Source organism: Suricata suricatta, chromosome 3 (assembly GCF_006229205.1).
Source record: "Suricata suricatta isolate VVHF042 chromosome 3, meerkat_22Aug2017_6uvM2_HiC, whole genome shotgun sequence".
NCBI classification, from domain to species: domain Eukaryota; kingdom Metazoa; phylum Chordata; class Mammalia; order Carnivora; family Herpestidae; genus Suricata; species Suricata suricatta.
Genome location: NC_043702.1, coordinates 112,703,350 through 112,717,880, shown reverse-complemented (window position 1 = coordinate 112,717,880; position 14,531 = coordinate 112,703,350). Strand labels below are relative to the sequence as shown.

Genomic DNA, 14,531 nt, shown 5'->3' with positions numbered 1-14,531 from the left:
TACGTTTTCAAAAATTTACTTTCGTTCTTAGGAATGAGTTTAATAGCCAAATTTAGTTTCATTTTAATTTTTTAGAAAGCTGCAAACACCTTAAAGTTAACTTTATAATATATGAGGGATATGAGAATATTTGTCTTGGGGTAATTTAAGAACATTTCTCAGAGTTTGAATTTGAGGGTACGGACTATGTCTTAGTCACACACACACTTGTGATATAAGTATATATACATACTCTCTCTACGTATATCTATGTATTCCTACTATACTAAATTTCATTTGTTTTAATTATTTTTTTTCATCCTTGTTAAGCATTTCATAAATATATTGTTTATAGACCCTCATGTAATGGAAATAGCTCAAAACTAGAATACTGAAGAACAGTAGCATCAGGAGAAACAGCAAAGCAGCAACCAGGTAGCCACTGGGACTGAAATAAGAAGAAAAACGCCAATCCATTAGAATTCATCATCTACTTTGCCTGTGAGTTTACTTAGTCAATGTTTGAATGGCTAGCTCCTATGCCACTGACAGCAAACAAAGATTAGTAGGACAGCCTGTCTACCCTCAGGATGTCTGCCTCTGTCTGATGCTGACCAGGGAGGAAAACAGGCCACGTGGTCAATAGAATGAAAGAAAGAAATATAAAATATATAAATACAAAATTCATTGAGGGGGAGCAGACTTCAGGGAAGGCCTTCCAGTGGTGGTGACCTTTGAACTGAGTACTGGTTTTGGAACGTCAGAATTGGATCGCTGGATAAAATGCCTGGCAGTGGGGGCGGGGGACACCTGGGCATCTCACTCTTGACTTTGGCTTGGGTCATCATCTCAAGGTTGTGGATGGACCTTGGAGCCTGCTTGGAATTCTCTCTCTCCCCCTCTGCCCCTCCCCTGCTGACGCTGTCTCTTCAAAAAATAAAAACAAAAACACGAAGCCTGGAAGTGGAAGAAGAGACAGGCGGGTGTAGAGTTTTTGGCTAAGGGAGATACATATGCACAGTCATGGAAAAGAACCGTAAGCCCATCCCATACATTCTGGAACTAAAACCTAGCTCAGTGTGACTAGAATTCAGGTGAGTAGGTGAAGTGGTTAGAGATGAGGAATGATAGGTGTTTCTAAGTGAGACAGACACCTTTTATTAAGCTACAGAGCATGGGTTTTGAAAGGATGGTTCTGACTGGAGTGTGAAGAAGGGATAGATGGGAAGTAGGGGTGTGGAGGGAGAAAAACCAGTTATGAGGTTTTTGTAATAATGCAGGTGTGACAAGCACCTTAAACGAAATTAGTGGCCTAGGAAGCCGAGAGAAGTGATAGATCTAAGGCATATTTAGAAATTAGGCTGGGTTGGTCTCCGTGATTGTTAGGTTGTGGGGTTGAGAATAAAGGAAGTCTCCCAATGAGTGAGGTGGTTCTGCAGATGCTATCACCACTCACTGTTCTAGGAAATTCAGATGGAAGAACACTTTAGTGAGGGTGGGTAAATGTGGCTGGTTTACTTTGGGGCATATTGAATTTGAGGTACTTGAAGGTCTCCCAGGAGTGCATGTGTGTGTGTGTGTGTGTGTGTGTGTACCACTTATCAGATGCTGCTTTAGGCTGGGTACCAGGCATCTGCCTCTTCACCTGGGACTCTGCGTGAATGCCCCCCATCATGGCGGAGGATTTATTGATTAAGCCAAACACTGTGCTCTTTTCAACTTGGTGTCCTGGTATCTGACGTTAGTTTTTGGGTTTTTTTTAAGCCATAAATATTTACTTGCAGTTTCCCCAGGTCCTAGTCTCCTTACTCAGACCTTCCTTCTATATGGACACAAACTTAATTTGGCTCCAGTGAATGGTTTCCTTCTTGGAGAAAGTTAGTTAATTAACTAACTCAACAAATTACCTGATATGAGCCGGGTATCATGGCATCACCTGGAAAAACTGTTATAATAGACATGGTCCCCATCCTTAGAGAGCTTACATTTTAGTGGGAACATAAGCGTTAATCAATGATAAGAAAATAAATATAAAGTTTTACTTGTGATAAGAACTAAGTAGGAGAGAGGCGCCTGGGTGGCTCAGTCGGTTGAGCGTCTGACTTCAGCTCAGGTCATGATCTCACGATTCATGAGTTTGGGCCCTGCATCGGGCTCTGTGCTGACAGCTTGGAGCCTGAAGCCTGTTTCAGATTCTGCATCTCCCTCTCTCTTTGCTCCTTTCTTGTTCATGTTCTGTCTCTTTCTCTCTCTCAAAAATAAACATTAACAACAACAACAACAACAAAAAAGAACTAAGTAGGAGAGAGATACAATGCAATGAAAGCTTACTATAGCAGGATTTAACCTGGTGATAGGGTCAAGAAATGCCTCCATGGGAGAAAAGATAATTATCCTAAACTATGAAGAATTAAGTGGAAGTGTAGTTGATAAAGTTCAGTAGGAAAGAGAAGAAGGAAGAGTGCCAGGTGGAAGAAATCAACATTTACCAGCTGGTGAGGGAGGTTGAGACTCTCTTCGCTGGAGAGAAACTGAGATAGAGATTTGGGAAAACCCAAGAAGCAATACAGCAGTCAAAGGAAGAGTCCACAACAATGAAATAGGAAATAAGCTGAGGGCGACAAATATCAGGCTCAGTGCAGACCAGTTTCGGTTCAAGATGGTGACATAGGAGCCTCCTGAACTCACCTCCTTCAGCTGTCACACCCATGCCACAAGTACCTAAGGAACAGTTCCCTCCAAAAGAAATCCAGAAACTAGCTGAGTAACATCTACACATTGAGTGAATGAGAAAAAAATCCACCCCCATCGAAATGGGTAGAAGAGACTAGGACACATCTTATGACAAACCCCACATCCACGACAGCAACACACAACCAGGAGCTTCTCCCTGAGGAATGAATGGTTTGGACCCAACATCTGGAGTCCCACCTTATAAGAGTTCCACCTGAGGGAAAAGTCCCTCCAAACACTTAGCTCTGAGAGCCAACCCGGCTTGTGTCTATCAGACCCACAAAGTTACAGTGAACAAAAGGGATCTTGAGCACTGGCAGGAGCTGAGCCCCCGCTCAACCCTCAGCACAAAGACAGCAGATTGAAATGCCCATCTCCCAGTCTTTTCCCTGAAAGAGGTTTATTTGCAGACTTTAAAAGTCAATGCCTGAGGGTCCAGCTTCCAATCAGCTTGCATCTAGGTGCTGACTGAGGTCCTCTTCTTTGGGATGCTGACAGGTCTTGGCACACCCTCAACGATAGGAAACAGTCAGAACTAAAAAGGCATCTTGGACAGTCAAAGGTTTGAGAGACAACACACAGCTAGAGCTGGGCTGAATAATAAGGTTCATTTCCTCCCTGAAACCAATTCTTCAAGACTGGGAAGGGTGGCAATTTCTTCTAAGTCAGAAACCAACACAGAGAGTCGATGGAAATGAAGAAACAGAGAAATATGTTCCAAACAAAAGAATAAGTGAAAACTCCAGAAACAGACCTTAATGAAATAAAGATAAGTGATTTACCTGATAAAGAGTTCAAAATAGTGGTCATGAAGATGCTCGCTGAGGTCAGGAGAGTGAACAATGCATGAACGAAGTGAGAATTTCAACAGAAGTAGAAGATATAAGAAAATGTCCGGAAGATTTAGTGTAGGCTAAAGCTATTCAAAGGAGAGGTAATTGGTGGAGTAGTAAGAAAGCAAATTGGGTAGATTAGGGAAATAGGAATAAAATACAGAAAAATGAAGACTCTTGAGTGTCTTACAAAGGAGGGGAGAGAATATCGTAGCTGGACAGGGATAGGAGGTTGAGGCTTCATTCATTCATTCATTTATTCATTTGAGAGAGAGACAGAGACAGAGACAGAGAGAGAGAGAGAGGTGCCACTCAGGCACCTCAAGGTTTTATTTATTTATTTGTTTATCTATTTATTTAAATTTAAAAAACCTTGGGGGGTGATTAAAAGCCTATGAGGAGGATCTCGTTGAGAAAGTTTAATATATAAAAGAGAAAAGAAATAATTGATTTGGAAGTTTCCTCAGAAAGTAGGATAGGAGACACACACACAGGTGGAAGACATATTTAAAGAGGAGGAATAAAATGTCTTTAATTGTAACAGGATGGGAAAAGGAGGGAATGGATATAAGTGTTTGTCAGTTTAAATGTTTGGAATCAGGAATGAGGAGTGTTCCCATCTGCTGACTTCTAAATTCTCTATAATGGTGGAGACAGATCATCTGATTATTGTTTAGGAAAGATGATGGTCCAAGGAAGAAGCTGATTGGATAAGGTGTGAGGTCGTTATGGAGAGTAGAGACATTGGTTGATCAGAGAAAGGTAGGAAGATTCTCAGGTAATGTTGGTGACCCATATGAAGTTGGTGATTAATCTGCCCTGTTACATCACTTTCTTTACCAATAGTTGGCTGCTCACATGTAATCACAGAGGAAGTAGGTAGTTGGGGGCTTGGCAGGTGGACAGCCAAAGTCCAGAAAGGTAAGGGGATACTAGTATTATTGAAGTAATAAACATTGAGGTGTAAGAAAATGTTACATAGCGGGGCGCCTGGGGGGCTCAGTTGGTAAAGTGGCCACCATTGGCTCAGGTCATGATCTCGAGGTTCGTGGGTTTGAGTCCCGTGTCGGGGTCTGTGCTCAGAGCCTGGAGCCTGCTTCGGATTCTGTGTTTCTCTCTCTCTCTGCCCCTCCCCTACTCATGCTCTGTCTCTCTGTCTCTCAAAAGTAAATAAACATTAAAAAAAAAGAAAATGCTACATAAAAAGGAGAAATCGAAAGTAGAAGTGGAGGTCCCAATGAGAAGAAAGAAGAGCTGTAGTGATGATGTAGCTGAACTAACAAGCTGGAGGGTCAGAAAGGGATGTCTGAGCTGATTGGTGCTCCAGGAAGCGGAGACACTCTGATAGTAATGCCAGTGTCCACGGTGTGACGATGGGAGTGGACGGTGGAAACACAACAGAGGAAGAGGACACCCAGGATGAGGAAAGGCCGTGATGTTGGCAGGGTTGGCTGTGTGAGTGCAGATGATGGGGACTGATGTGGAGATGGAAACAGCGTGGCAGGGCCAATGTCATCAATGAGTGGAGAGGAGTTTGGGTGGGATGTGGCAACACAGAGAAAGGACAGAGGTAGAGCAGATGCCATGAGCCTCAAAGGGTGGGTGTCTAAAAAATATTTTTTAGTTTTGTTTTAGAAGAACTGGGATGACTGGTGATCTGGCAGTGATAATGGGACCTGGAGGCACCTGGGGTCATTGGAATATAAACAGCCAGCACTCTAGAGGGCTGAAGGTGAAGGAGTGTCCTCAGGGGATAGAGGGAGATAAGAGAGGGAGCTCAGAGGATGGTTAAGGATTTAGGTGAGTTTTCTGGTTAACTGGTAGCAACTCCAAAGGACCCAGTGGAAAATTTGGGGAAGTGGTTGAGCACTGGGCCAAAAGGCAAGGGAGCACTAAATGTCTGCCTCCTACAGACTGGTCTTCGGCCACTGTTTGCTCATGAAAAGGGCTTTCTCACTAGGAAAACGCCCACCACCAGCTAACTCTTACTCTTCTCTGCTCCCCTTCAGGGTTCAGGTGTCACAGAGACTAAGCTGCAGTCAAAAATGCATGGGCTGTGCTTTAGGCTCCATCAGATCCCCTGGCTGCTAGAATCCAGCTACTAGGAGGTGAGCTGGGGCAAGTAAGTGAAATCCTCCTTTCCTGTCTTCTCTCCTCTCCAACTCACCAATGCCCCCTTCTGATGGTGGATCCTTGAGTGGACATATATTATTAATATTCATCTAGATCAAACATACCAATCTAATCCTCATTAGGAAGGGAAGTCACTGCCAAAGGCTCTACCCAAAGTCGCTTCGAAATAACACATGGCTTCTCTCATGTGCAGGTTGTCCACACTATTGATCTTCCATTGGTACAAAACATCAAGGAGGCAGTAATACTTGATTAAAGTAGGGCCCTTAAGCAACTTAATCATTTGTCTTCCGTTTTTGTTTAACATTTTACAAAAAACCAGGCCCAGGACAGAGAAGCAAAGTCCTCTGCAACCTCAGTGTGAGCATGAAGACTGCTTACTCTGCCCTCCTAGGAAACTCAAGTTGGGTCCAGGAAAGTGCCATCACTAGCTGTTTCCTGCATGCATAAGAAGGATGGCCAGTGGTCAAGGGCTGACTTGGGGTCAGTGAGGGGACAGCCACTGTCTGCTCCCAGTTTTCACTGTTGCAGTCTACAGTCTGGCCCTTAATGGGGGGGTTGACAGACACGTTTGATTGGAAGCCAGCGGTCACTGGGGGAGGGAACAAAAGGGACCCCAGCCGCAGTAACACTTCTCAGAAATTCGTTCCTGCTGCATCCCTGGGGTGACTGATACATACAGGTTCAGGGTATCACATACAGGGCAGGAGTATTGGGGTCCCAGGGAAATGGGGGAGAGATGCTTTTCCTTTTTTTGGCTGCCACTCTTCTTTTACAACTTCCCTCATTAAAACCTGCTTAGGCACTGGGAATTACCTGGGAATCATTCCAAAGGTCTCTATTGCAAATATAGCTGTTAGGGTACAGAAGCTGCAAATTAGAAATATAATATCAGAGATGAAATTAAGTGCAATATATTAAAAGACTCCCTTCATATCTTTACAATAATGATGAAACCCCGTATAATCCTAATTAAGGGGTCATCTTCTCGGTAATGGAGAGAATAGACGCATTTACATAACAACCGTGATGACTTTTCCGTATGTGTGACTCGATCTGCTTGCTTTGTAATTTCTCAGAGTTTAGTGCAATCTCACTGTCCGCCTAACAGCTTTACATTGTTTTGATAGGGGGTCCTGAGGCAACAGCAATAATAATAATAATAATAATAATAATAATAATAATAATAGTTTTACTGAGCATTAGTACTTACTACAAATGAATACTATCTGAGCATTTCCTTTACACCAGGCAATGTACCAAATGATTCCCATGAATTATCTGGTGAATCCTCAAAGCAACCCTTTCTTTTAGATGAGGAACTGAGGCTTAGGGAGGTCAGGCTACTTGCAAAAGTTTACACAGTTGTAAGTAGCAGAGCCAAATGCAGGTTTTTTCTGATCAAAGAGCCTGTGATGTTCACCTGATGCAGGTTGACTCAAGAAGCTAAGAATGTTAGGAACTTGATATATGGAACTGTGTTATTATCTCTAAAGTTACTGAATATTTCTCATAACGTAGTATATTTTTTGGAAAGAAATAGGGTAGAGCTAAATCAACATTAGTGATAGGATTTCACCTATCCTCAGGTGAGAGAAGAGAGAAGAAAGGAACTTAACTTGATTGAGCAGAATTAGGGATTTTTACCCAGGCCTTTTATTTGATCTTCAGAATACTATTAAGAGAGGTATTACAGGCTCATTCTACAAATAAAGAAAGAAGCTCAAAAACTAAGCAATTTGCTTAAGAAGGCTTATCTACCAGTGATAAATTAGGATTCAAGCCAAAGTAGACTCTAGCCTTTAAGGTCCACCCATGTTGTAGCAAATGGCAAGATTTCCTTTTTTTTTTTTTATTATGGCTGAATAACATTTCATTATATTTATATGCCACATCTTCTTTATCCATTCACCCATTGGTGGACACATACATTGTTTCCATGTCTTGATTACATGCATTACATTACATGCCACAATGATCATGAGGGTGCGTTTTTCAAGTTAGCATTTTCATTTTCTTTGGGTAAATACCCAAAGAAAGAACTGCTGGATCACATGGTGGTTCTATTTTTAGCTTTTCAAGGAAACTCCATAGTGTTTTCCAGAGTGGCTGCACCAATTTACATACCCACCAATAGTGCATAGGATTCCCTTTTTTCTACATCGTTGCCAACTTGTTATCTCTTGTCTTAATAGTCATTCGAACAGGTCTGAGGTAATACCTCATTGCACTTTTGATTTGCATTTCCCTGATGATGAGTGATGTCGAGCACCTTTTCATATGCCTGTTGGCCATCTGTATGTCTTGGGAAAATGTCTATTCAGATCTTTAGCCTATTTTTAATGGAATTGTTTTTGTTTTGCATTATGGGAGTTCTTTGTATATTTTGCAGATGAACCCCTTATCTGATGTGTGATCTCCACGGGTTGCAGCTTCCTTTCCTGTGCAGGAGCTTTTTAGTTTGACGTAGCTCTACTTGTTTATTTTTGCTTTTGTTGCTTTTGTTTTTGGTGTCAGATTCAAAAAATCATGGCCAGGACTGAAAGTCAAGGAGCTTCCTACCTATGTTTTATGGTATAAGGTCTTTCATTCAAGTCTTTAATCCATTTTGAGTTGTTTTTTGTGTATGGTGTAAGAATGGGGTCTAGTTTCATTCCTTTGCATGTGGCTGTCTAGTTTTCCCAACGCCATTTATTGAAGAGACTGCCTCCCCCCTCCCCCCGCCAGTATATTCTTGGCTCCTTTATAATAAATTAATTGACTATATATACATAGGTTTATTTCTGTCCTCTCTATATACTGTCCATTGATGTATGTGTCCATTTTTATTCCAGGACCATACTATTTGGATTACTATAGCTTTGTAGGATAGTTTGAAATGAGGGAGGATGATGCCTCTCACTTAGTTCTTTTTTATCAAAATGACTTTGGCTATTTGGGCTTGTCTTTCCATTCTATGTACATTTTAGGATTGTCCTTGCTCTGTGAAGAATGCTATTGCAATTTTGATAGGGATTGCATTGAATCTGTAGTTTCCTTTGGGTATTTTAACAATATTAATTATGCCAATCCATAATCATGGAATATGTTTCCATTTATTGGTGTCTTCTAGAATTTCTTTCATCATTGCCGTGTAATTTTCAGTGTCTAGGTTTTTCAACTCTTTGGTTAAATTTATTCCTAAGTATTTTATTCTTTTTGATGCAATTGTAAATGAGATTGTTTTCTTAATTTCTCTGCCTGATAGTTCATTATTAGTATACAGAAACACAACTGATTTTTATATATTCATTTTGTCTCCTGCAACATTACTGAATTTGTTTATTAGTTCTAACAGGTTTTTTTTTTTTTTTTTTTTGGTGGAGACTTTAGGGTTTTCCAAATATAATATTATGTCATCTACAAATAGTGAAAATTTTGCTTCTTCCTTTCTGATTTGTATGCCTTTTATTTCTTTTTCTTGCCTAATTGCTCTGGATAGGACTCCCAATTCTATGTGGAACAAAACTAAAACTGGGCATCATTGTCTCTCATCTTTGTTCTTGATCTTAGGGGAAAGGCTTTCAGCTTTTCGGCATTCAGTATGTTAACCATTAGCTTGTCATATATGGCCTTTATTATATTGAGGTATGTTCTTTCTCCACTTTGTCAAGAGTTTTTTTTTTTTAGTAATAAATAAATGTTGGATTGTGTCAAATGCTTTTATGCATCCTTTGAGATAGTCATTATGATTTTTATCCTTCATTTCATTAATGTGGTGTATGACACTGGTTAATTTGCAGACGTCAAATCATCCTTGGATCCCTGGAATCCAAGGTATATGGTCCCATTTAATAGTATATGGCCCCTTTTAAATGTATTGTTGAATATGGTTTGGTAATATTTCATTAAGGACTTTTTTTGTATCGATGCTCATCAAGGATAATGATCTGTAATTTTCTTTTCTTCTGAAATTGAATCAGATACTCAACTGACTGAGCCACCCAGGTGTCCCTGATTTTCTATTTTCTTCATGATACACTCTTGGTAGGTTGTATGTTTCTAAGAATTTACCCATTTCTTCTAGGTTGTCTAACTTGTTGGCATGTAATTGTTCATAGTTGTCCCTTAGATCCTATATATTCCTTTGGTATCAGTTGTAACTTCTCTTTCATTTCTAATTTTATTTATTAGAGTCCTCTCTCTTTTTTTCTTATTGAGGCTAGCAAAAAAATTGGTCTATTTTGTTTACCTTTTCAAAAACCAACTCTTAGTTCCTATTGTCTTTTTAGTCTCTATTTCCTTTCTGATCTTTGTTATTTCCTTCCATTTACTACCTCTGCTAGTTCTTCTTTTTCTAGTTCTATGAAGTGTAAAGTTGAGTTGTTTCTTTGAGATTTTTCTTCCTTCTTGAGGTAGAGGATTTCCTTTGTTTTTATGGCAAAATAATACTTCATTGTATACTTATATATACCACATTTTCTTTATCATTCACTCACTAATGGGCACTCAGGTTGCTTCCATGTCTTGGCTATTATAAATAGTGCTGTCATGAACATGGGGGTGCATATATCCTTTTGGGTTAGTGTTTCGTGAAATTCTTCTAGTAATGGTGACCCCAGATCCTATAGAATTTTTATTTTTCCTGCTAGGCATTTTCTTTCCTCTTGCCTTATGTGATGTTGTAATGATTTAGTGCAACTCATTTATTGGACTTTGTAGAGTGGAGTAGAAATTTTATTCAATCTCATGATTATCCCTTTAAACAAATGCTAAAACTACTACAATAGTATAAATATATATAAAATAAATATATAATATTTAAAAGAATATATAAACATAAACATAAAACAATATATATAATAAAATATAATAAAACTATTACATTCACCTATAGTTTGGATCCAGGATCTTCACACGAAACACATACATTCCAGAATGGTCTACGGGCCAAACTAAATGGTTATAGTTAGATTTGTTGATGATCTCATATGGTTGATTCAAGTCTCCTGGTTTTCCAATAGCATAAGAAAAACAGTGCTTATAGTTCTGAACAGGAAGCAAAGACAAAAACTTTAGAATTTTTTTCTAGGGGAAGAGGTGCTGCATATTGTAGGAAAAAGGAGAAAGTATGTGATAGCTAGAGGGGAGAAGGGAATGATCTGGAGAAATACACTTAGGTTTGTTGGGCACTATTAAAGGGACTGCTTTAATCATGAAATTCAAGTGAAACCAGTCAGCATGGGTATGTTTTCCTCCAACCACCAGTCAGATGCCTATGCAGATTGTTGGATTTAATGAGGGTTGTGATTTAGCCACACAAGTCCGAAGAAGTGAGAGGAATGAGGGAATTGAGGGTACATATCAACAGAGTAATATAATTATTGACCATGGAATTTAAGCTGCATAAAGAGCGAGAGAACCCGGGGGTGGAGTGAGGGTGGTGGGATCACTGGATTGAAGGTCATTTTGAGGTTGAAAAATTGTCCAAAGGATTGTTATAGTAAAGGTTCTAGGCTTATGTTGCTGTTATAGTAAAGGTTCTAGGCTTATGTTGCTGCAAGGGAGTGGTGGATGGAAAGTGGGATGTTTAGAGTTCAAAATATAAAGGAAAATACACATTTTTTTTGTACAGATCTTTGCCTTGACATGCATAGATTCTGATATAGAAGTAAAATAACATTCCTATTGTAGGATTTACATTTTACAGGCTCAGGTACTGTATAGGTCCCTTTTATTCATGAGACATGATTTGATTCTCCATGTAACATAAATTAATTTCAATTCAAGAAAGTTTGATAGAAAAAAATTGAAAATATTATAGTATAGGACTGATAGTTGGCATTCAGAAGCGGTCTTTTTGTTGTACAAGAAGTGAAACTTAAGGTGTCCTTTAGAAAGGCTTACTTTCAATGCTTTAACATGTTTGTCAGATAGCTAATAAATCTGCAAACACAGATTTCTGCAGAAAAAAGTTAAAATTGTTAGTAGCACAGGAGCAATGGATGACCAAACAGAAATAAGATGAAGCATTTTTGTAATCATAATATTAATCCAATAGAAAAATTGGATTTGAGTTGCAAAAACCAATTTAAATACAAAATGTTTCCACCAAGCTTTCATTAATGCCAAAATGCCAATCTAGTTATTATAAATAAAGTTTGCTAGGTAATAATTTCCTTACCTCAGGTCCCCAGACTTCTTCTAGTGGGAGGTGCTTGTTAAGCTCAATCATTGACTTCCAAGTCTGGGCTTCATTTAAACAACCACTCTGTCAAAAAATTGTACAGATAGGAAGTTAAGAGACAAAACGAGCAAAGGAAAAAAAAGAGAGACAAACCAAGAAATCTACTCTTAACTGTAGAGAACACAAGGATGGTCGCCAGAATGGAGGAGGGCAAGGGAGATGGATGAAACAGATCATTGGATGAAGGACTGTACTTGGGAGGAGCAACAGGTGATGTATGGAATTGTTGAGTCACTGTATTGTGCACCTGCAGTGAATAGAACACTGTAGGTCAACTATACTGGAACAAAAATAAAAAACTTCATAAAAAATTGTACACATACATGTTGTACATGTACATGTGTTAGATACAAATTTATTGCTGTTTAATATATTTAATGTCATTAAAATGCATAGTTATTTTATTTTTAATTATTTAAATGTTTGCTGATGTAAAGAGGAACACTTGATGTTTGTATATTGACCTTGTAGAAAAGGGAAACCTCACTTATTTTGAGTGTTTCACCCGAAAAGTAATGTTCTTGGTGTGTAGGACAGTCTTATTTCTTCCTTTCCGATTCTCATGCTTTTAATTAACTCATATTATATCATTTGCCTTGTTACAGAGATCAGAAACAGTGTTGCACATAAGTGCTAATAAGTGGTGCCCTCATTTCACTCCTGACTCCAAAGAGAAGGCTTTCAAATTTTCACCACTAAGTAAGAAGTGTCTATAGTTTTGTTTTTGTCTTTGTTTTTGTTTTGGTACTTACATTTTATTAGGTTAAGGAAGTTACCATATACTTATAATTTTTTAAGATTTATTTTGATGTTATTCTTTCTTTTTTTTTTTTTAAAGTAGGCTGCACTTCCAATGGGGAGCTGAAACTCATGACCCTGAGAATTCCAAGATGTATTTTTAAAATAATGTTAGGTATGAATAATTCTTTAATCTAATGGCTTTTCAACTATTATAATAATCCATGCCTATTCTCCTTTATTCTGTTAATACAGTGGATCTCTTTGATTTTTCAAATGATATTCCAACTCTTCATTTATAAAATAAACAAAACTTGTCAGGATGCCTGATTCTTAAATATATCATCGAGTGTGACTTGCCAGTGTTTTGGTTGGGTGCTTTCTATCTGTGGTCATGGGTGAGGTTGGCTCATAATTCCCTTTTCTTTCAAGGTCTTCGGCAGGTCGTCCTGCATTCACAAAATGAGTTGGTAAGTGTTCTCACTTGAATACTCTGGAGGAGTTTTTAAAAAGCTGAAGGAAAAAAGTTCTTAAACGTTTGGTTGACTTTATCAGGAAAGCCTTCTGGAATTAGAGATATCTGGTTTTTGCTTAGGATACAAGAAACTTTGGGAAATTGTGTTTTGCAAGGCATTTGTCTATTTTACCCAGTTCTTCACTGTCAAGTTAATATAAATTTGTTTATAGTAACCTCTATTATTTGGGCTTAAAGTGGTGATATTCTAATTCTGTCGGTCTCTCTTTTCCTTTTGTCAACTGGAAAAATTTTATAAAGAGATGTTTCCCCTTATCTACTATTTGGTTACCCACTGGCACAGTTCATTTGAAGAAGGTAGTATAAATATTTGTGTCTTTGTCTTTATTTGCCAGCTTTTAAAATGAAGGGTTGGTTTTCTATCATTCTCCAAAGGTATCTTTTTGAAAAAAATCATTATTAACTCATAGGTTTAACGTATTTCATGGGTTTTGGCAATATTAGAAGCTCTGATGGTCCCATCTCCAGCCAGTAGGAATCTCTTCAAGTTCACTTCTGATTGCTTCTGACATGACCTTAGCAGTCTGTGACACTTCCCTGCTATTGGGTGTGTCAGACTCTTCCAAACCTATCATGTACATGTCCTCCACCAGGCTTGGAATTAGCCATTTAAGAATTTCCAGTTATTTTTAGTGGGGAATAATATTTCAAGATAACCATGTGGGTACTGAGGATACTTGTACTGATTAGTTTCTAGGGATTTTAATGGACAGCTTAAGAAAAATTCAACTGTCTGTGAACAATATATTTATATTCAGATCACATGAGTTTCTAATACCTCATGAGTTTACATTGAGTCCTTTTAAAATTTAGGATTTTTTTCTTCTATTTCACATATGTGTCTCCCTGCTTTTATGCCAAAACACTTGATGAAGAATGATAGTATTAGAACATCTTACATTACATACCTCACAACATCGGAATAAATAATACAAATATTACCACGGCTCTTGTGATTATTGAAAAGTTATATTTTTACCCTCGCATATGATCTTAACATTCTCCTAGCATATTTTATAATTGTATTATACCTATATTGTCAGAAATACATCATTTATATATTATTGTCTTTCCTTTTTAACCCTTGCTTTGCTTTAGCTTTGTAAATAACTCTATATTATGCTTTCCTCTAGTTCTTACATTGCTATCTCTTTAGCAGTCATTGTCATTGTTTGAAGTTATTGTTTAGTAAGTTACTCAGCAAGGGCTCATGGGAACAATATCATCTTTTTACATGTTAATAGCAATTTGTGTCTTTTCTAGAGTCATTGGTTTTGCTGAATATGAAATCTGTGGCTCAGTGTTTATTTTCCTTTAGTATCTTAAATATTTTACTCCATTTTTTCCTGGCATA

General features: G+C 38.3%; 1 protein-coding gene across 1 annotated transcript in view; it reads right to left on the bottom strand.

Moving 5' to 3' along the window:
* The window catches only part of CATSPERE (catsper channel auxiliary subunit epsilon), a 136,136-nt gene continuing 121,605 nt past the window's right edge, over positions 1–14,531 (bottom strand). The window contains exons 21-24 of the mRNA XM_029933340.1: positions 11,842–11,928; positions 10,549–10,706; positions 6,495–6,548; positions 1–427 (exon numbers count right to left, since the gene is read on the bottom strand). Of these exons, the coding sequence (XP_029789200.1) occupies positions 286–427; positions 6,495–6,548; positions 10,549–10,706; positions 11,842–11,928 (441 nt within the window). The 3' untranslated portion in view covers positions 1–285. The remainder of the gene's footprint in view (positions 428–6,494; positions 6,549–10,548; positions 10,707–11,841; positions 11,929–14,531) is intronic.